Here is a 20,974-nt window from a genome sequence, read left to right as displayed (position 1 = left end):
CTTGATATCTAGGACAAATCTGGTCTGGCTTTGCTTGATATCTAGGACAAATCTGGTATGGCTTTGCTTGATATCTAGGACAAATCTGGTCTGGCTTTGGTTGATATCTAGGACAAACCTGGTCTGGCTTTGGTTGATATCTAGGACAAACCTGGTCTGGCTTTGGTTGATATCTAGGACAAACCTGGTCTGGCTTTGGTTGATATCTAGGACAAACCTGGTCTTGCTTTGCTTAATATCTAGGACAAACCTGGTCTGGCTTTGCTTGATATCTAGGACAAACCTGGTCTGGCTTTGCTTGATATCTAGGACATATCTGGTCTGGCTTTGGTTGATATCTAGGACTAACCTGGTCTGGCTTTGCTTGATATCTAGGACAAATCTGGTCTGGCTTTGATTGATATCTAGGACAAATCTGATCTGGTTTCGGTTGGATGTAGATCTAGTTTTATTAAAGTGCTCGGCCTTCTTCAGTGGAGGTTAGATGGGGAAAGTGAGCCCATTGGTATTGCTGTGGCCCATTTGTATAAAGTCCTAGAAGTTTCCATGTTAGGGGAGAGAATGAAGAGATTTAGTTCAAAACCTTTCCATTGGGCAGTCACAGAGAACGTTTATCTCGACTCTTAAAGAAGCATTAGATAAAACAAACAAACAGACAAACACTGAGTGAACACAAGAAATGAATGTGAGTCCAGATTTATCCACGACATGTGTTAGTAGGGCTCAGTAGGCTTCATTATATTAACATTTCAAATATGATTCGGACCACGAGTCATTCAATGAATTGGACATACAATCTAAAACAGCTTAACACAACCTGAAAACAATCTGAAACAACCCGAAACAATGTGAAACAATATGGAACATCCCGAAACAATATGAAAACAGCCAGAAACAATGTGAAACAATTTGAAAAAAAAAACGAAACAATATGAAAACAACCCGAAACAATGTGAAACAATATGGAACATCCCGAAACAATATGAAAACAGCCAGAAACAATGTGAAACAATATGAAACAAACATCACGATACTACCTGAAACAACTTGAAACAATCTAAGACAACCTGAAACAGTCTAAAACATCTTACGCAATCTGAAACACCATTGCACTGTTTGAACCAATCACTGTTACAAAACAGGCTTTCTACAAATAGCAATGTCTTTTCATTCCGACCAGACTTCACAAGGAGACTTGTTTCTTTTCTTTTTTTAAATTGTACTCCAAAAAAACGATTTGATATGTTTTAGTGTTGTTGTTTTTTTACGATTAGAGTTTGCATTAATTTATATAGTTATAGTGGGTCGATGATGAAAACAAAAATGGTTCGGCCTCCTTGAAGAAACTATTCGTTTGTTATTTTGACAACAGCAGGGGTAGAACTTTGCACGTGGCTGACAGGACCGTTTAAGATGCGTCATGTGATCAGACCTGGGCCTTATCGGCTATGTCTACCTGAAGGCGCCCTCTTCCTACCCCCCTCTCATGGTCTGCCTCTTTTTTTTGGCCCGTCTTAGAGATAATACATTCAGGGATCAAATTCAGAGAGAGACTGAAGAGCTCTACACGTCTGGAGCTGTTAGATTTGACAAGCTTATCAAGCCGTTACTTTAGCTACTCTTGTCTGTTCTACGCAGCCGTTCATAAAGCCAGCAGCTATGTTGTACACAACAGACAGCTATACACATTTATAAGGATGTAGCTCTTCAAGGCGATGCCCCGAAATCAGTTAGATCGTCCTTTACTGGCAAACACCCATCTGTGTTACAACAGTCAATGTCTAGACACATGACAAGGTCTCAAGAAGCTGGGTTTTTTTTTTCACCCACGTTCTTTGAGTTTATTTTAAGTTGTGTTCCTTGATTGGAAAAAAAAAAGATCAGCAAGGGAGTCAATTCATATTACTGAGACATTCTAGAATAAAGAAAAACTTGTCATGTTACTTTCAAACTTTACTTAATTGCCTAAAACCTGACCTTTCTCTTGAGGTATGACCTTCATGATATAACCTTTATTTGCAACACTTATAACGTGACCTTTCTCTATCTCGTTACTTATAATTGACCTTTTTCTATTTAATAACTTAAAATATAATCTGAACATTGTTTATAAATTATCTTTCTCTATTTCATAACTGATAATACACATGTCCTCTATTTCATAACTAATGATATGACCTTTCTCTATTTCATAACTAATGATATGACCTTTCTCTATTTCATAAATAATGATATGACCTTTCTCTATTTCATAACTAATGATATGACCTTTCTCTATTTCATAACTAATGATATGACCTTTCTCTATTTCATAAATAATGATATGACCTTTCTCTATTTCATAACTAAAGATATGACCTTTCTCTATTTCATAACTAATGATTTGACCTTTCTCTATTTCATAACTAATGATTTGACCTTTCTCTATTTCATAACTAATGATATGACCTTTCTCTATTTCATAACTAATGATATAACCTTTCTCTATTTTATAAACTGAATTTTCTCTATTTCATTGTTTATAATGATATATAATATAAAGTTTGGGAAACCCTGGTTTAACAAACGACAAAAAAGTCGCAATGATTCACTAAGAAATTTACTGTCTCACTGGGAAAATGTTCTCAATGCTGTATGTGTGGCTGCATGTGTGGCTGTATGTGTGGCTGTATGTGTGGCTGTATGTGTGGCTGTATGTGTGGCTGCATGTGTGGCTGTATGTGTGGCTGCATGTGTAGCTGTATGTGTGGCTGCATGTGTGGCTGCATGTGTGGCTGTACGTGTGGCTGCATGTGTGGCTGTATGTGTGGCTGTATGTGTAGCTGCGTGTGTAGCTGCATGTGTGGCTGCATGTGTGGCTGCATGTGTGGCTGTATGTGTGGCTGCATGTGTGGCTGTATGTGTGGCTGCATGTGTGGCTGCATGTGTGGCTGCATGTGTGGCTGTATGTGTGGCTGCATGTGTGGCTGTATGTGTGGCTGTATGTGTGGCTGCATGTGTGGCTGTATGTGTGGCTGTATGTGTGGCTGTATGTGTGGCTGCATGTGTGGCTGCATGTGTGGCTGTATGTGTGGCTGCATGTGTGGCTGCATGTGTAGCTGCATGTGTGGCTGCATGTGTGGCTGCATGTGTGGCTGTATGTGTGGCTGTATGTGTGGCTGCATGTGTGGCTGCATGTGTGGCTGCATGTGTGGCTGTATGTGTGGCTGTATGTGTGGCTGCATGTGTGGCTGTATGTGGGGCTGTATGTGTGGCTGCATGTGTGACTGCATGTGTGGCTGCATGTGTGGCTGTATGTGGGGCTGTATGTGTGGCTGCATGTGTGGCTGCATGTGTGGCTGCATGTGTGTCTGCATGTGTGGCTGTATGTGTGGCTGTATGTGTGGCTGCATGTGTGGCTGGTGCCAAGTAACTTTTCGAGCCATTTCATCTCCAGAGACACGACTTTTTAAAATCCTCATCTGAAAGAGTTGAATAGTTGACAATACCAGCCGTTGTCTTTTTTTTGTTTGGGTCTTGTTTTAGACAAACATAAAAACATTTGGACAGAAAATCACTAACTTGACAACGTTGTTGTAGTTCTTATTGAGTTAATGAACGACTCACGTTCGAACAACTTGCCATTTGTTAAACCAGGGTTTCCCAAACTTTTTCCTTAACGGAACACTGCGCACAGAGTTTTTAAGTCATTGATTGATACATGACTAGATTGGCACATGAAATGAGTAGGGCGCAATAATCTTCTTTTTTGAAGTAACGTCTGTAAAATATAAGATAAGAAAATGGATACTCATATCGAAAGCACAAATAGACAGGGGAGTAGCTAGAGATTTTTCATAGTTTGGGGACCGGGGGGGGGGAGCTTGACCTCTTTGGGGGCCCCTACATTTTGCGTAATATATTTTTTTAAATGTGAAAAACACTCATTTGGGGCCCTCCTCAAGTGGGTGCCCGGGGGGATTTTAAATTTTCCCCCCCACCCTAGCTAAGCCACTGCTAATATTATCAGTTTGTTAAACCGTTGAACACAGAATGACTATTTTGGGTTAGCGTATAAAGATAAGAGTACTTTACAATGTGAATAATTAATCTCGTTGTCAATAACCAGCTGAAAGCTAGATCTAATTTAGTGTCGACCTCAACGAACCATTTCATTTATAGCCATAACAATGTTCATTCTGTGGAATAAATGTTTAGTACCGAATTCTACACGCATTTTAAACTTTGAACACAAAGCGTAATCTAACTTGAAATTTAAGAAAAAGAAAGGGGCGAGGCAATAATGTCATTAATAAATGTTTGAAGACAACAATCACGTGATCACAAATGGGATTGCACCCATCATTAGCATAGTTCTGCACAAAACTTTCTTTTATCATCTTACACAAAACCGATTTTTACAGTGATCCTCGGGCTTAATGACATTTATGTATCGAGAAGTTGACCTATGTTTAAACATAAAAAAAAAAGGTTTAACAAGCAGATCATTGAGTACTTTTTATTACCAGAAGCTGTAGAATAAGCAACCATACTATCTAATCAATGTAATCTCTTCTGTACTGAATAAAACAACAAAATATCTAATCTAGGAAGGAGTACTTAAACTATTAATTACATTAATTACATTATGATTAGATCATGGACTCAAAGTTTATCAACAGACAACAAAGTCCGGAGACTAATCTTCACAAGACAGATCAAGTTTTGTTTGTTTTCATTAATCTTGAACTTTCTACCTACTATTTATGTAGATTCACTATTTTAATTACTATTAAGTATGGATTAATCATATTTCAAAAGTTTAATTTTAATTCTTTATACTTTACTATTTGTGAAATGTGAGAACTTATAATAATAAAAAAAAGCCCACAAAAGAGGCAGGAGGGCCCAAAAAAAGAGGCAAAGAAAAGAGGCCTAAGGCCCAAGGATTCCTATGATGACAAAGCTAAAATTGAATAGCGCTAATTCTGAGGTTTCCTTTAAAAAATAAAATCTAATTATTTAGCAGTGCCACTCATGAAAGAGGAGCGAGTTTAAGTAAGCTGGCAGAAGTGTAGAAAAATGTGGTTGAGTTCTGTATAGAATAAATGTAATAAAATAAAACAACAACAAAATAAAATTCCGGAATCTAGCAGGTGTTAGTTAGCTGGAGTAGGGGGCGGGGGGGAGGTGAGCGTCTAACCCATATTAATGTACATCTTTAATGTCCAGCCTGTGTTCTAACATCAATGTCTAGCTATTTACGTGGCATTAAAGTCTCCCTAGCCTCGTTTCAACTCGTGACGTGTCAGGGTATCTTCCTTTTCCTCCCCTTTCCTTGTACTCTTTTCTTTCTTTCACCTTCATCTTCCTAGCGCCGTGGGCGTTTCCCTAGCTGCCAACTCCGACAAAAAAGAAGCAGCAGTTCCTTAAGAAAATAATTGTGTCATTAGGTGGGGTGTTAGTGGGGGGGGGGGGCGGTAGAGCACCGGCCCAACGAGCTGCTCGGGTGGGTACATTCTGCGGCCACACACAAAACACAAAAAAGAACGCCAGACACGTCTGTGTCAACCCTATACGTTACTCTAACTCATTAGAGAGAACATTAAAGCTCTGTCACGGAGATATTCACTTTCCATTTGACATGATGTTAAATTCCGGGTAGAACTTTCACCCATTGTGCATAGAACATTGTAGCTGAGGAGAAAAAATGGTTTTCAGTTTAAATGAAAGATCCAATCTTGAAATGTTTATATTTAATGGCTCTCGCTAAATTATACACTACACATTTAGGAATATCTGTATCTGTAACAATGGATTCTGTTACTAATGTTAATTTTTCAGCAACACTAATTGTAACATTCACTGACATAGAAAAAAAGAATATCTTTATTGTTGGTGTGAGTGGAAATTTCGGACGTTCATTCAGAAACACAGATCCTTACGTCCAACCCAGACAAGACGCCAGGGGACGGTTATGTGAGTGTTCGAACTCTTGACTGATGACAGGCAGCTAATGTCTCATGTGTATGGTCATGAAATGTTGAGGTCAACAGTGGACTAGAATTCACACACGTGAACAGTGTATTCGTGAAGGTTTTCTCTGAAGCAGAGATCGTTGTGCTGGCTGCTTAAACTCAGGGTCACGTAGGCGGATGTAGCACTAGTATACCATTCCTGCAGAGCTAGTCCCTAATGGAGACCTTTCTTTGATAAATTTACAAAATAATAAACTACACACATACAAACTACATATTGTTTAACTTATAAAATACGGACGTCAATTAGATTACGTCCTACGCGTGTCCTTAGGTCAATCTTGTCATGCATGTTGATCAATGACTTGATCTCTGCAAAGTCGTTGGTTTTCCTGACTGATTCAGGCAACCCATTCTATTCTTTAAAAGCATTAGATCTTTCTCATTGTCCCTACAATTTATATAGTAAACAAAGATTTGGGAAAAACTTATTCTTCTATTTCACTAGTATATTACAAAAACTACAGTAAACTATAATTATAGTACCACTAGTTATTACTCCAATTAAATAAAAAATCTTCCATAAACTCATTTAGCATTTTGTGTAGTCATCAACATAGTAGAAAGTCTCCTCGCTGCCCTTGGGTTGACACTCAGACACTTTACCAAATTGAAGTACATAAACACGCATCCTTTACTGTCAGCTAATTATTTTTTCTTTTCCTTTCAAAGCGTCACCCACAGAGACGTTGGCCATAAACACATTACTCCAGGGGTGTCCATATTTTCACACTTTACTCACAAAACATTGACCAGCTGTCATTGACAGAATCAACACGTAGCCTTATTTTATTCTGCAAGACAGGAAGGGGAGCAAAGAGGAGGAAGGGAGGGCACCCTCTTCATGTTTTTGTGTCCGGACTCATTAGGCCCGTGTCCGAGCTATTTTCACGCTCGCACGCTAAGAGACCGACGCTGCTGCACCTGCAGCGGCGCCCCTACTTGACCGAACCACGCCCTACGCTCAGTTCTTCAGGAGGTGCAGAAGAATAACAATAGAGAGGAATAGCAATGATGCACCCCGCTGGTCAAGTTTATGTTTAGCTGGTCAAGCCAAAAGCAACAGAACAATAGTTCTGATGTTATTGCCTCGAGTGGACCTTTGTGGTCAGTGTTTCTATTTTTTGTTGTATTTCTCCGCAGTCCAGTTTGGCTGAAAACATGCGCGAAATACTTTGTGTGTGTATATGTGTGTATATATGTGTGTGTGTGTGTGTCTAATGTGTTGATCCCGGGGTGATTGAGTTATAAAAAGGTGGAGCAGACATTGGCTAGAGACAATGCTTAAAATAGCTCACGAAAATACAACCCTCAATTTGTGGCCTAATGACACCTAAAAACATACGCTCTATATTTCTTTTAAAACGTAGGCCTATTCTTGACTTTATACCCACTTACACTTTTCTTTACTTATACGCACACGTTAACAAATACTAACACACATACACACACATACAGGTTCTTACAAATTTAAAATGTGATAATTATGTAAAAATGTCTGCAATGCAAAAGTTGAATCAAATACTTCTGTGCTGTGATGTGTTTGAGATTCTTACGATAAGCCAAACAATGTCAAGGACTCTAAACGGAACTGCATTGTTGCCAACTAAAATGAGCTTCAATTTTAACAATATCTAAATGCAATGCGTGACAGTTGATCTTCGTATCAAATCTCCATTATTACCGCTAGCTTGTTACTCGTTTATTTTTAACTAAGTTTTAAGTCATAAAGTCAAAGTCTAATGCTACGCCATATTAAGATTATTTTTTGCTAAAATCAAAAGATCTTATAATAGTTTAATCTACGTTGCTAAAAGTTGCACAAAAATTGTCTTATACTTTTTAAATAACCTAGCTTACCAACACTTCCTTTAGTTTGTACACCGTATACACCAAATAGTTAGCTTAGCTATTTATAGTTTTCCCGCCATGTATGTAAATCTCCAATAAAGGCATGAAGGAAAAAAAACAAGAACTTCAAATTCAAAGTTAATTATTCAGATAAAGTAAAAAATAAAAACAACACGCTCTCCTGCGCCGATAAATTTCTGGTTGAGATGTCTATGAATTGTCATTTTTCGTTAAGTTTGGCACTTGAGAGTTTTTGTTTTGTTTTTGTGTGAAACATTTAGTTTACAACCGTTAGAGATTAGCATCATGAATGTTTATCAAGTTAATTTTCTCTTTGCTTACAATTAATTTTTTATTTTTTTTACAGATCCTGTCTACATTCTTTATGCAATAAAAATGCAGCAACATAAAAAACGAAGAGAAAGCAATATGGAGAAATGGTAAGGATGAAATAAGGGATCTAAAAGAAAAAAAAAACGCAAGAAAAAACAAAAAAAGAAAAGGAAGTTCGTCGCCCATTTTTTTAACATACGATTTAAGTTGTGCCTCAGTTATAGAAGAAACCCTTAATAGCTTTTACAAAGCGTATTTATTCTGCCTGCCTGTCTGCATGTCTGTCTGTCTGGTAGAAAGTTTGAACATGTTTTTCTCTCCCATTTCTCATTCTCGGATCAAGTTGAAACTTTGCACTATTATTCATTGTACCTGACAAGACGTGAATCGACAAAAAAATTAACCAATTAGTTAAATAATTATTGGTTCTTAATTATTCTGTCTGATATCAAAAAAGGGGAATAAATGCTACTTAATGAGAAGTGCAAAATGTCACGCACATCTTTCAAACTCCACAGCTTATTTGTTATTCATTTTTTGCTGAAGAACAGAAATATTCAAATCTAGCTATTTATAGTTAATCGCCACAGATGAAATTCTGAATATTCACGACAAACTAAACCATATTTCGGACGATAAATTGAACATCAGTGGTACCGACTATCTTATATTATCTTATACACGGAAGACGTTATTTCAAAACAGAAGATAACATCGTCCTAAGCAATTTCATGTGTGTCATGTGTGTTAATCAGTGGCTTAAAATCTGCTAAGTCTTTGGTTTTCCTGGCTGATTCAGGCAATCCATTCGACACTCTAATGGCAACAGGGAACTTGTACGATTTTTTTCTGGCATATATATATACACATATATGTGTGTGTGTGTGTGTGTCCTATAAAAATAACACAAGATAGTGAAATTAAATTTTCTTAATAAACAAAATTTAGCTACAAATGAAAGAACTGAGAAAATTCGATTCAACAGTGTAAAAAACAAAGGTAACAAAAAAAGATCAAAGACAAAAAAAAAAAAAAAAATAAAAACAAATAACACTCTTTGATTTCTGATCCTTTTTTTTAAAATCCTTTATTTATTACACCGGATACACCAAAACGAGCTATGCATAATTTTTTTCGACATGCATGAAAATTCCTAGCTGAAACAAATAGTACTTAGTGAATATATATAAAAGACAAGAAAATGTTTAATCCCAGATTCAAAAACATAAGCTCGATATATTGGTCATAAATAAACAATATTTATGTTAAATATGTTACTATGTATGAACAACAAAACAAAAAAACATATAAACAAGAAAATCATCTTTCAATGACAATTGCTCTATCCGAGTCTTGTTTAATATCTCACTACGTCTATCCAATGAGCTGAAATGTGATAGACTATCAGATCTATATTACACCTCTAGACCTAGATCTGTATCGAGCCTAGAGTTCACGGTGCATACCCAGCGATATGATGGGCAGACATTGGCGCTAGAATCGCATCTCCGGAATGTAAATTGGATTTATTCAGTAGAAGATTAAAACTAGTCCGGGTGAAGAGAAACAGGTGAAAATGTTTCGGGTCTTTCTTTACTGGTGGCTGCTGGCCTGCTACTGCGTTTTACTTTTACGGTCAGCTATTCAATTAACTTTCCGGACTCAAAGTATGACCACCGCAGTGACCGCAACAAGTTCTTTTCATCTTGTGGAAGAGTTGACCTGGGGAGGTGTGTGTGTGTGGGGGGGGGGGGTGAAGAAGTTAATTAAGAATGAGATCAATAGGCAGAGGAAAATAGCGGAGTGCCAGGTACCGTGCAGAGATAATCACAGGAATTATACGGTGACGGGCCTTAGTTAGAGCTGACCACTGTCCACTCTTGGTGGGCGTGGACAGCATGTTTCCAACTGTGGGAGAGACTGTATTGATAAAGGGGGGGGGGGGTGCCTGTTTGTATATACAATGGTGAGTTTGTGAGCACGCTTCAGGAGGGTAACAGTGACATATGGACAGAGGCGGAGATTATAATTAAATTAATAATTCTAATTAAATTAAGGAGAGTGCAAAAGTCACACATGAATATTCTTTTAATTCAAAGCGTTTACAAAACATATATCAATCACACAGTCTGTATGTCTGTCTGTCTGGTAAAAGGTTTTTACACGTTATGTTCCTCAGACTCAATTTTGGATCAAGCTGAAATTGTGCACAATTATTTCTTTTTACTTGAATATATATATATATATATATATATATATATATATATATATATATATATATATATATATAAAAACAATTAGTTTATTAACTACTGGTAATTAATTATTCTGTTTGGTACCTGGAACAAAGAAAATAAATTGTACTTGACTGATGTGGTGGTATAAGTTGAATTAGCCCCTTTTATATATTGTAGGTCGCCACTTTGTGGTTTAAAGCTAACAATAGATAACTATAAAAACATCTATTTTTATAAGCGATTCTCTGGCAGAGTGGTTAGTGAATTGGCTTGAGGAGACTGGGGAGGCATCAGCTCTCGAGTTCGAATTCAGGTCGTTCATCTTTTTTTCTATGAATGTATGTATCCCCCCAGATACTTTCTTTCTTCCCCCTCCCCTTTTCCAACTGGTCCATACAAGTGATAGGATCATAGAGCATTGAGAAAGCTAGAATTTCAATATGCAATGGAATTAGCATGAATTTGCGCTAAACAAAAACAATTGGTAAAATTTTTTTTTTTAATTTATTGTTAGTCTAGATCTATTAGAAATGTAAATAAATGACTGATTGATACAACTACATTAATATTAGCTTTCTTTTTTAATGGAAGAATTGTTTTGCTTTTGTTTTATTTTTTTAATTAATGTTCTTATAAAAAATGTAAATAATTACGTCACGAAGAGACTTTCTGAGGACTTTGAGCAGTTTCTGAGCTCATGAGTCAAAAGCGCTTACCTCAGTGCCAGTGGCCATGCCAGTAGACTAGACTTATAGATCACGTGCTCATTCCAATAGAAGTAGTTTCAGGCTGCATTTAATATGTTCTCTACAGAAAATAAATAGTTTGTATTTACTATTAGATCTGTAGTGGAAATTTTCACGACAAGAATAACTCAAAGACGCTTAACTGCCAACTAAATTTTAACAAAAATTGAGCTATAATTTTAACACTACGTCATTGCCCAGCAGTTGATCTTCACATTAAACCTCATAGTTAGCTGCCATGTTTTTAAATAAGGTATGTAATGAAAATCTAATGCTTCGTCCATATGGAAATTATTGTGTTATTCAAACAGGACCACCCTTTCGAAAACCAGCTACCTATGTTGCAAGTCAGGCACTTTATTGGAATCGTCAAGGAAACAGGAAAGTGGACAGACTCAAGCAACCCTGGAAGAGGTCAATTATCAGTGAAGCTGAGGGTACTGGAATGACATGGGAGCAGATGAAGAAAGCTGCTCAAAACCGAGCTTGGTAGAGAGGTGTGGTTGCGTCCCAATGATCCCATGGAATTAAAATGGCTGATGGATACTCCTTAAAAATACTAGATAGATAGATAGATAGATAGATAGATAGATAGATAGATAGATAGATAGATAGATAGATTTATAGATAGATAGATAGATAGATAGATAGATAGATAGATAGATAGATAGATAGATAGATAGAACCTACTGAAAAATAATAGAAAAGAAAACAGAAGATTGACTATCAGCCACGAACGATGAACAGGGGGGGGGGGGGTTGTTTGAGTACAGACAAGTTCAGAGAATGAAAGAAGAACATATTTTTAAAAAAATATAAAAAACCTGTTCAAATTTCACCAAAAAAAAAAATTCCTTAAGTAGATTAGTTAAACATGTAAAACACACTCCCACCCACACACATACACATAAAAAAAAAGCAAGTCCCACTACTCAAGTTGTTCTTCGACAGCTGAATGCCTCCGTGAGGTGTACGGTGAACAGGGGAGGGAGACAACCAGAGGGGAACGAGCACAAATTAGACAAGTCATGCCCCTGACAGTGTAGCCCCCCCCCTCCCTTTCCCCATTTAGACGATCCCAGGTCGTGATAGCCAGCATCCCGCTGTCACTCTGTATGTGTGTGAGGGAGAGAGGCAAGCGCCCTTTCTCCCTGGTCGGACTTATACATACTTAGCTGTTTGTCTCTTGTGTCTGGGGAAAATCAGTAAAAATAAAAGAAAAAAAAGGGGGAGAAGGGGGAGTAGTGAAAGCGTAGAACCTTCGTGTCTTGTAGTGTACAATAGAATCTATTTCACGAAACAGAAGAGCTCTACGGAAGAACGGAAATAAGACAGTAGACATGAGATTTACAACATGGCTGGAGTCGTCTCCCCTGTTGATTGCCTAACTCTTCTTTGGCCAAAGAGTTCATTTATTTCTAACCGTTAAGATAGATTTAAAAAAAAAAAAAAAAGCAAAACTAGAGCATAAAAACCACGAAACGAAATGACATTTCTTTGTGAGCGTTTCGTTTTGATAGACAGGCGGGTAGGTTGTAGATCTAAATAGAAAATGAAAAATGGAAGGGAAAAAAAATAAGGAGGGGAGGAGGGGGGGGGAATACATCATGTCAAATTGTTGCAATCAGTGAGCCTGTCAAGTCTTAGGTAGAATCTTGTTAGACGTTTTTAGGCGAAGTCGAACTCACGTGAACTTGTGTATTTTAGTTGGCAGCATTGGCTTAAATGATTTGTTAATTTTCTACATCATTTAAGAGTAGTTTGTTAGGTTGGTTTATTTATGATCACATTGTTAGAACTAAACTAGGCAATATTAGAACTAAACTAGGCAATATTATAACTAAACTTTGATAATATTAGAACTAAACTTGATAATATTAGAACTAAACTTGAAAATATTAGAATTATATTTGAACTAGAACTAAACTTGACAATATTAGAATTTTTATTTGATAATACTAGAACTAAAGTAGCAATTATACATAAAACACAGAACCATAATCTTCAAATACAAAAAACAAAATTTAATAAAATACTCAGAAAGTCACTAAGATAAAGGCGCATTCCTCGTTCCATATGCTAGGACAAATTTGTACTAATACTTCTTCTTCCCTAGTGCTATTTGAGCATGGAATGGGTTGCCTGAGCCAGCCAGGAAAACCAGTGACTTAGCAGAATTTAGGTCATTGATTAATATGCATGACTAAATGAATCACGCGTAGGACGTAATCATCTTCTTTTTTTAAAGTAACGTCTGTATTATATAAGATAAGATAAGAAGATTATCTTGACAATATTAGAATTAAACTTGGCAATATTCGAATTTCATTTGACAATACTAGAATTTCATTTGACAATGCTAGAATTTCATTTGACAACACTAGAACCAAGCTTGACAATATTAGAATTAAACTTGGTAATATTAGAATTTCATTTGACAATATTAGAACTAATCTTGACAATATCAGAATTAAACTTGGCAACATTGATTAAAAGTGAATAGACATGACTGCCTGGGCGTGTGGTATGTAGGCCTACTCCTCTGAAGTCCTCTGGACTGTCGTCTCCATGGTCTAGCTGCTATGCCAACCTTGCCCACCGCTATCCCAACCTTGCCCACCGCTATCCCAGCCTTGCCCACCGCTATCCCAACCTCGCCCACCGCTATCCCAACCTTGCCCAACGCTATCTCAACCTTGCCCACCGCTATCCCAACCTTGCCCACCGCTATCCCAACCTTGCCCACCGCTATCCCAACCTTGCCCACCGCTATCCCAACCTCGCCCACCGCTATCCCAACCTCGCCCACCGCTATCCCAACCTTTCCCGCCGCTATCCCAACCTTGCCCGCCGCTATCCCAACCTTGCCCACCGCTATCCCAACCTTGCCCACCGCTATCCCGAGCCATCTTTCGGAAGGTTTTCGGCTAGGGTGTAATTTAACTTCAAATCTGAAGAGGAATATCTAAACTGTATAAGAAACACAAAATGTATTTAAAAGTCAAAGATGGGAATATTGAAACTAAGCATACCAATAAGTAACCGAGAAAAATTTGTGCTCAATTAGTCCTACCAAACAATCCCCCCTTCCCTCCTTGTTTTTATAACCTATTTATAACCTATATTTATAACCTATTTTAACATATCTCTGACAATGTGACATGGGTAGATTTAGTTGTCAAGAAAATAGCTCACTTGACAGTTGACACTAATATCAACCATCCAACAAATGTTTTTGTTAAAAACCTGTGCACCTACCTAAACAGAAAAAGTTGCCGATGTCAAACTAACTTTTTGATTATACCTTCGAAAAACAAAGTAGCTTTTGTTTGATCAAAATAAATCATAATTATATTAATACCCAATCACAAAAAGACTTGTTTTTCGGATACGAAAGGCAAGTGTCAAACTTTATTTTATAATAAATCTGTGAGTATTTTTTTACATAGACTTTGTAATGTTTAATTATTTGATGCTTCTTTTAACACTGTTGGCTTCGCCTAAACTTGAAGGTAGAGAGACAGTAAGCTTCGAACTTAAGTAAGCACATTCCAAATCACATTTGTTCTTAACATTAAATAATAATAATGTTAATTATTTGATGCTTCTTTTAACACTGTTGGCTTCTCCTAAACTTGAAGGTAGAGAGACAGTAAGCTTCGAACTTACGTAAGCACATTCCAAATCACATTTGTTCTTAACATTAAATAATAAAATAAAAATAAAGTAGATTTCAATATTTTACTTCGGATAACATAGCAATAGAGTTCAACTTTGTTTAAGCCGGTGAAATTATTCACAATGTAATGTTAAGTATTATTCTAGGTAGAGATAATAAAAACTATTTCTAGATAGTATGGGCGTAGGATGTTTCTTCGGGGGAGGGAGTGTAAGTGCTGAGAGATTCTCCATCGGGGTCCAGGGCGGATCCGTGGCGTCAAGCGTTTTCTTTTATTCCATTGTTTTCTGAACTTCAAATATACATTTTCTCAAGTGCAACTTTCTGCTATTGTTGTAACAACAACAAAAACAATGCATGTCAAATATCAAATCTGCTATTCACGAACTTTTTAAATGGATTCCTGCGACTGATATAAAAACAGATGTATGTGTGGAACACTTTATTGGGGAGGTGGGTTTGAGCCTAATACTTGGTAGACTCACCAGAACTAATGGACCTCATTCACCAATTATAAACAAACAACATTTAGCCACGTGATTCTCTATCTCTTCTATACAAATTACGTAATCCATAAAGGCTGTCACGTGATACTTTTAAAAAATTGTTATATCATTATTATCACGTGGCTATAATGGACTTAAAAGAATTATTTCTTATTAGACTTAACAAAACTATTTCTAGGTCCACCCAAAAGAACTAACTCTAAGGAAAATCTAAACCTCAAATGAAACTATTTTGAAGACTACATCTCATCTTTTAACTCTATCAATGTTAAGGCCATTTCGCTCTAGAGAACCGAAACCCAAGATGAAAGAATGGCCCAGATCAGTGGGAATGTGGACATCTATAGTTGGTGGCCTAGGACAGGGGCTATAATGATTTGTTATTAGCGGCTCTTAAACCAGCAGGGTTGACGGGCTGTAAGCGAGTACATTTCTAGGAATGATTAAAGTCAATAATTATAAATAGATTTATCAGAACCAATAGAATCAGCAGAAATGAGTTGTTCCATTTAAATGATAAGAACGACAATGTAATTGAATTCTGACAGTTTTATATGACACAAAAACCATTGTTATCTTCCAACTGCTCATGCAAGGCAGTTTCTCCCGTACATTGATATCTGTGTGTATTAAAGCATGGGCGGACACGGGATAATAAAATATGGATGTTTAGAAAAAGATATCGTCACTTTACTTTTGAACTTTGCAGTTTTTTCTCTCTTAAATTTTCTTGTTAAAGTCACACAAAATTTTTTTCTATTGTTATCACTACACAAAATACTTTTGTAGGCCATTCTTTCTGGACCCCATTATCACATATGTCAACGGGACGGCACTGTTGTTTTTTTTTCTTTTTAGCTTAGCAAAAGATTGTATCTGCACTTACAGTAAATAGCCAGCAGAAGTGGTTTAGGCGGGAGATTTTAGTGTCAGATTCCATGGGCGTATTCTAGATATTAGTAGCTTTGTTCATTTGTACAGAAATAAAAGTTGGCATTAGGAAGTGGTTTCAACTCATGATTCTTTAAGTACTGTGATAAACACGGTAGTGAAACATGGTCAACCTACTCTTGGCAGGGAAAAACAAAGCTACATATCTTACACCTCCGATGCTTAAGGCGGAATTTTAAAAATAAGGTGGCAAGATCACATAACCAATGAGAAAGTGCTGCGAAAAGCAGGATGCCAGGTTTTTCGCGGTGTTATCAGCTGTATAGTGATTTAAAAGAAGGCAGGAGAGCCGCTGGTCGTCCACATTTCTAGGGCCCTGTGCAAACTAATAGTGAATAGAATAAACAAGAAATGAACTCTCATCCAAATCACATGAAAGACGACGCCTACAATAAGCTATCCCGACATGACCAATGTCTAATCTTTCGCCTCAGAAGCGGACACAACAGGAGGAGACAACATATGTTCCGGAAGTTAAAAATTGGAACTAGCGAAATCTGCCCATGTGGAGTGTCACCAGATAATGCTGACCATGTCCTTCAAAACTGCATTCTTTATCAAGAGGGCCGAGCATGACACTGGCCCCAAAACACCCCAATAAATAGAAAACTATTTGGAGAGCTGCCTGATTTGGAAACCGCTGTGCAGCTATGAAGTCATCTGAACGCTCCAACATAATAATGAGAACGAGGAAAAAGAAGAAACAAAATGTCAGTTTATATAGATCAGTGATGCTCAGACCAGGACCCACGGGTCTTATCCGGCTCATAACGCGTTAATATTAAGTCTCTGGAAAGTTCTAAGTGAAACTTTTCTATCGATTTTTCAAGACGATGCAACTCGTGACCGATTTGTAGGAAATATTCATGGCTTGCTGATTTCAAAACGTTGGCACCACTGAGATCAATACAAGACTTCTATTAGTTGAAAACGTTTTGTAAGCTTTAAACGGATCAAAGTGTCTATCCAAATTGTAATTTAAAAAAAGGGATCCTACAGAAAAAACGTTGGATTGAGCTTTCGGAATAGTTCCTATGTTATTTCTTCAAGTGAACATGTCTATTCTCACCCGGGAAGCTATTCGCTTCCATGGCTCGTATACAAATCCATTCGTCGAATTCACCTTGCAAACAAAAAAAAAATGTTCCCCCCCTTAGTGATTGATGTGAAGTTGAAATAAAGAGTCAAATCTATTCATCAAAGTTGGCAGAAACATAAATACATGGACAAGATGTTTTGAATGTTTTATTTTCTTTGCGTTAATTTTAAGGTATACATTCATCCAGTAACAGTTTGAAAAGATAATGTAATTTTTCTAATGCAACTTTCTAATGTAGTCCTCCTAATGTAGTTTTGCTAATGCAGACAGCTGTGCAAACTATTGTCATATCTTTGTAAAATGTTTTGCACATTTCAGTTCAGAGTTGGAGATAATGACATCCTAACCCAAACCTTCCGCAGGTCGACAGGGAGGGGGTAGCGGGCAGGGTTTGGACCAGGGAACATCGAAATCCCAGAACAAGGTCAGAAAGGTATATTTCTTATTTCTTGTATATAAATGTTATTTTATCTTATAAATATGTGTAAATTTATGATCCCATAGTGTATATGAAGTCTATGAAAAACATTTGTAATTTGAAAGAGAAGATAATAAAAGAAAGGAAGGTCTATGAGTATTATCATTCATTGTTTTTTATGCTTTTTATTATCATGTTTTATTGTCATACATCTTTGCTCGTTGTATGCTACTATCTTTAAAAATTAATTATTTTCTTTTATCCTTCATATATCCTTCATTAACAATTATATTTTTTAAAATCTATTTTATTTAATTATTTTTTTAATGTATTTTTATAACTGTCCATAGCTTTTAATTTCTACTTGGTCGTTAAAATTTGGTGACTTATTAACTTCTTGGTTTCACTTAGACTTTGATTTTAAACAATTTTCTACTATGCCTTGTTTGCTGAAGCTGAGTGAGTGCCTGATTGCTGAAGTCTGAACTAGTTGTTAAGATGGTCGTCTGGTATGTGCTTTGGCTTGTCATCACGATAGTCTTAAGTTCAAATTCTTCCCAGGAGACCTGGGCAAGGGCGCAAAATTTTCATTCGTCCGAAAACAAAATAAACTAAATGATTGTGTATTTCAAAATAAACTGGTTGAGAATGTATTTTAAAATAAACTGGTTGATTGTATATTTTAATATAATCTGGTTGATTGTGTATTTCAATATACACTGGTTGATTGTGTATCTCAATAAAATCTGGTTGAGAATGTATTTTAATATAAACTGGTTGATTGTGTATTTCGCTGAGGTGCAGAGAGTAATTCAAGCCAGACTCTGTTGAAACACTTCCTGTTTAGTCAAGAACTGGTCGAATAGTTGGCAGCCAAATACTTGAGACTGGATCTTGTTTAAAAACAAAAAGAAAAGATATTCTTGATTGAAAGTTTTGGTGAGATATTCTTTTGGTGTACTGCCGCAACCCAAATATCAGCTGTGATTGTATTCTTGAGGTCTGGCTGTCTGTGCCATGTCAAAATATTCCTGATGTATTTCTTTGTTTAGATCGCATGCATTAGCCCCGTAATGTCTTTACCAAACTACGTAGGCCTACGGGTTAACGTGACCTAGACACAGAGACAAAAGAAAAAACATTAGGTGTCATTATCAGTCTAGAGTCTATGTATTGAAAGACAAAATTATTAGACAATACAAAACTGCAGTATAAAAACTTTGTGTCTAATTTATTATGGTGCGTGTTCATTTCTTATTCCTCAATGTATTTATCGGTCTATCTTAGAACACCAGCTTAAAATATCTCGTCATCAGAATGGTCTGAATGTAATTCCACGTTCTTCTGTATTTTAATAACATTATTCTTAAGCGAACATTGAGAAAGACAATATTGTTTATCATTTCCCCTCAAGTCTCATGAATACCATTTAGTCTTAGAATTATTTAAGACAGTTGTTTAAGACACAATAACTTCTTTTATTCCAATGTTTCTAAAACATTTAGACGAACATCTAGATTCTAGACGAAAAAAAAAGTTCGTTCGCGTCTCTCTTATGCAATGAAGAGCGTGGGTGTGGGTGGGGTTTAGATGTAATGAAAAAGAAATTGAAACTTTATGACATTTAATTTGAACACAATGTTCTTGTTTCTTTTCACATTTATTTTTACAATATTGTTACAATCTATGTCTAAAATTTACGTAATTAAAATTAGCCCGTCTGTGTTTCGTAGATAATAATTGTTTTCCACACTTTTTTTTTAGTGGCCCCCGGAAGGGGAAAAGACGCTATTAGTTTTGTGTGGCCTATCTGTCCGTCCCGTTTAGATCTCAGAAACCAGAAGAGAAAATGAAAATCGGACATCATGATATTTTAGATCATTCAAAGCTCTGATGCAACGGCTACTTTTTTCTTTTTTGAAAGCGAAAATTCTAATTTTTTAAATCAATAATGCAAGCAGTTTTTTTCATAAAAATTCACCATTTTTACAACTATTCACTATTAATAGTTACAAACACTAAATGTTTTTTAGTAAGGGAGCATTACATATACCGCTTCTAATACGTTTATGCAAATGGTTTTAGATTTTTTGGTACAAAAATTAATTTAAAAACATTTTTTTTTTACAATTTTATTGCTAAGTTATGTAAGTTCTGTCATACTAAATACTACATTTATAAAAAAAATGTTAACTTTTTTTTTAACGAGAAAAAAATATATTTACTATGCAAATAAGTCTAACATAATTTAAAACAACAATAAAAAGTAGTTTTTCATATTATCGCGTGAACTGTGGGCAGTGCCTGCAAGCTGATATCACAAAACTAATGGATTTTTTTTTCTTGAAGCTTTGAATAAGAGACTGACCCTTTACAAAACAATTAGATCAATTAGATTCTCATTATAAGACATCAGTTAGGCCAGTTTCACATCTAGCTTCACATTCACTTTCATCTATCCCTTGGTCTACTGGACCTTTGAGGCACCACACAGGATCTGCCAACCTTATTTTTCCATACTTCTCTGTTATTTGCCTTTGATATAATTTCATTATGATATTCTTTCTAAAAATATTGATACCTGAAATTTTTACCTTCCTGGGTGGACCACTTCTGATAGAATTTAATACCGATATTCTTCTGAAAATATTGAAACCTTCTTCGGGGGCTGATTTTGAGTTTGTGTTTCCACACAAACTGTCTTTGTAACGTTGTTCTTATTAAAGTTGGTAGTAGAATGGAATCAGGTTGTTCAGACCCGGAGGGCTCCAAGCGTTTTCCTGCTTTTTTTTTTTAGCTTCAGGGATTTATTCTCTTGTGCACACTATCCAATCTAATTAAAAAAAAGCGCAGGTCAAACTAAATAAAAGAAAGGAGGTAACTCTGGCCAATACTTTTCAGATACATAACGGGCACGTACGTCTGCAATGGGCGTGCGAGTCGTCACCCTTCATTTTTATTTTATTTTTTTTTTTGCCACACAAAAGTCAGCACGGGAACGGTGCACGACAGTCGACATTCGACCGTTCAGACATGAGAAAGTCGAGAAGAGTCGAGTTAGTGGAGAAAAAAAAGTTTTAAGTCGATCTTGTTGCAGTCGCATGTCGCGAAGATAATAAATGTTCTCAAAAGTAGAT

General features: G+C 36.4%; 1 protein-coding gene across 1 annotated transcript; it reads right to left on the bottom strand.

Annotated features, from left to right (window-relative positions):
- Window positions 1-2,607: 2,607 nt before the first annotated feature.
- On the bottom strand, window positions 2,608-4,530 carry LOC129927838 (histidine-rich protein PFHRP-II-like). The gene is made up of 2 exons (XM_056039367.1): window positions 4,506-4,530; window positions 2,608-3,398 (listed from the first exon to the last, which is right to left on the bottom strand). The coding sequence occupies exons 1-2, from the start codon at window positions 4,528-4,530 to the stop codon at window positions 2,608-2,610; spliced, it is 816 nt and encodes a 271-aa protein (XP_055895342.1).
- Window positions 4,531-20,974: the final 16,444 nt, after the last annotated feature.

The sequence above is a fragment of the Biomphalaria glabrata genome, chromosome 8 (genome assembly GCF_947242115.1).
Source record: "Biomphalaria glabrata chromosome 8, xgBioGlab47.1, whole genome shotgun sequence".
Lineage (NCBI taxonomy): Eukaryota > Metazoa > Mollusca > Gastropoda > Planorbidae > Biomphalaria > Biomphalaria glabrata.
Note: the sequence above shows the minus strand (reverse complement) of the source record. Positions and strands in the feature narration are given on the sequence as shown.

Coding starts and splice junctions, on each gene's coding strand:
- LOC129927838 (XM_056039367.1), bottom strand. CDS start 4,530: ATGGTTGCTTATTCTACAGCTTCTG. Junction 3,399..4,505: donor TGCTTATTCTACAGCTTCTG/GTAATAAAAAGT, acceptor ACTTGGCACCAG/CCACACATGCAGCCACACAT.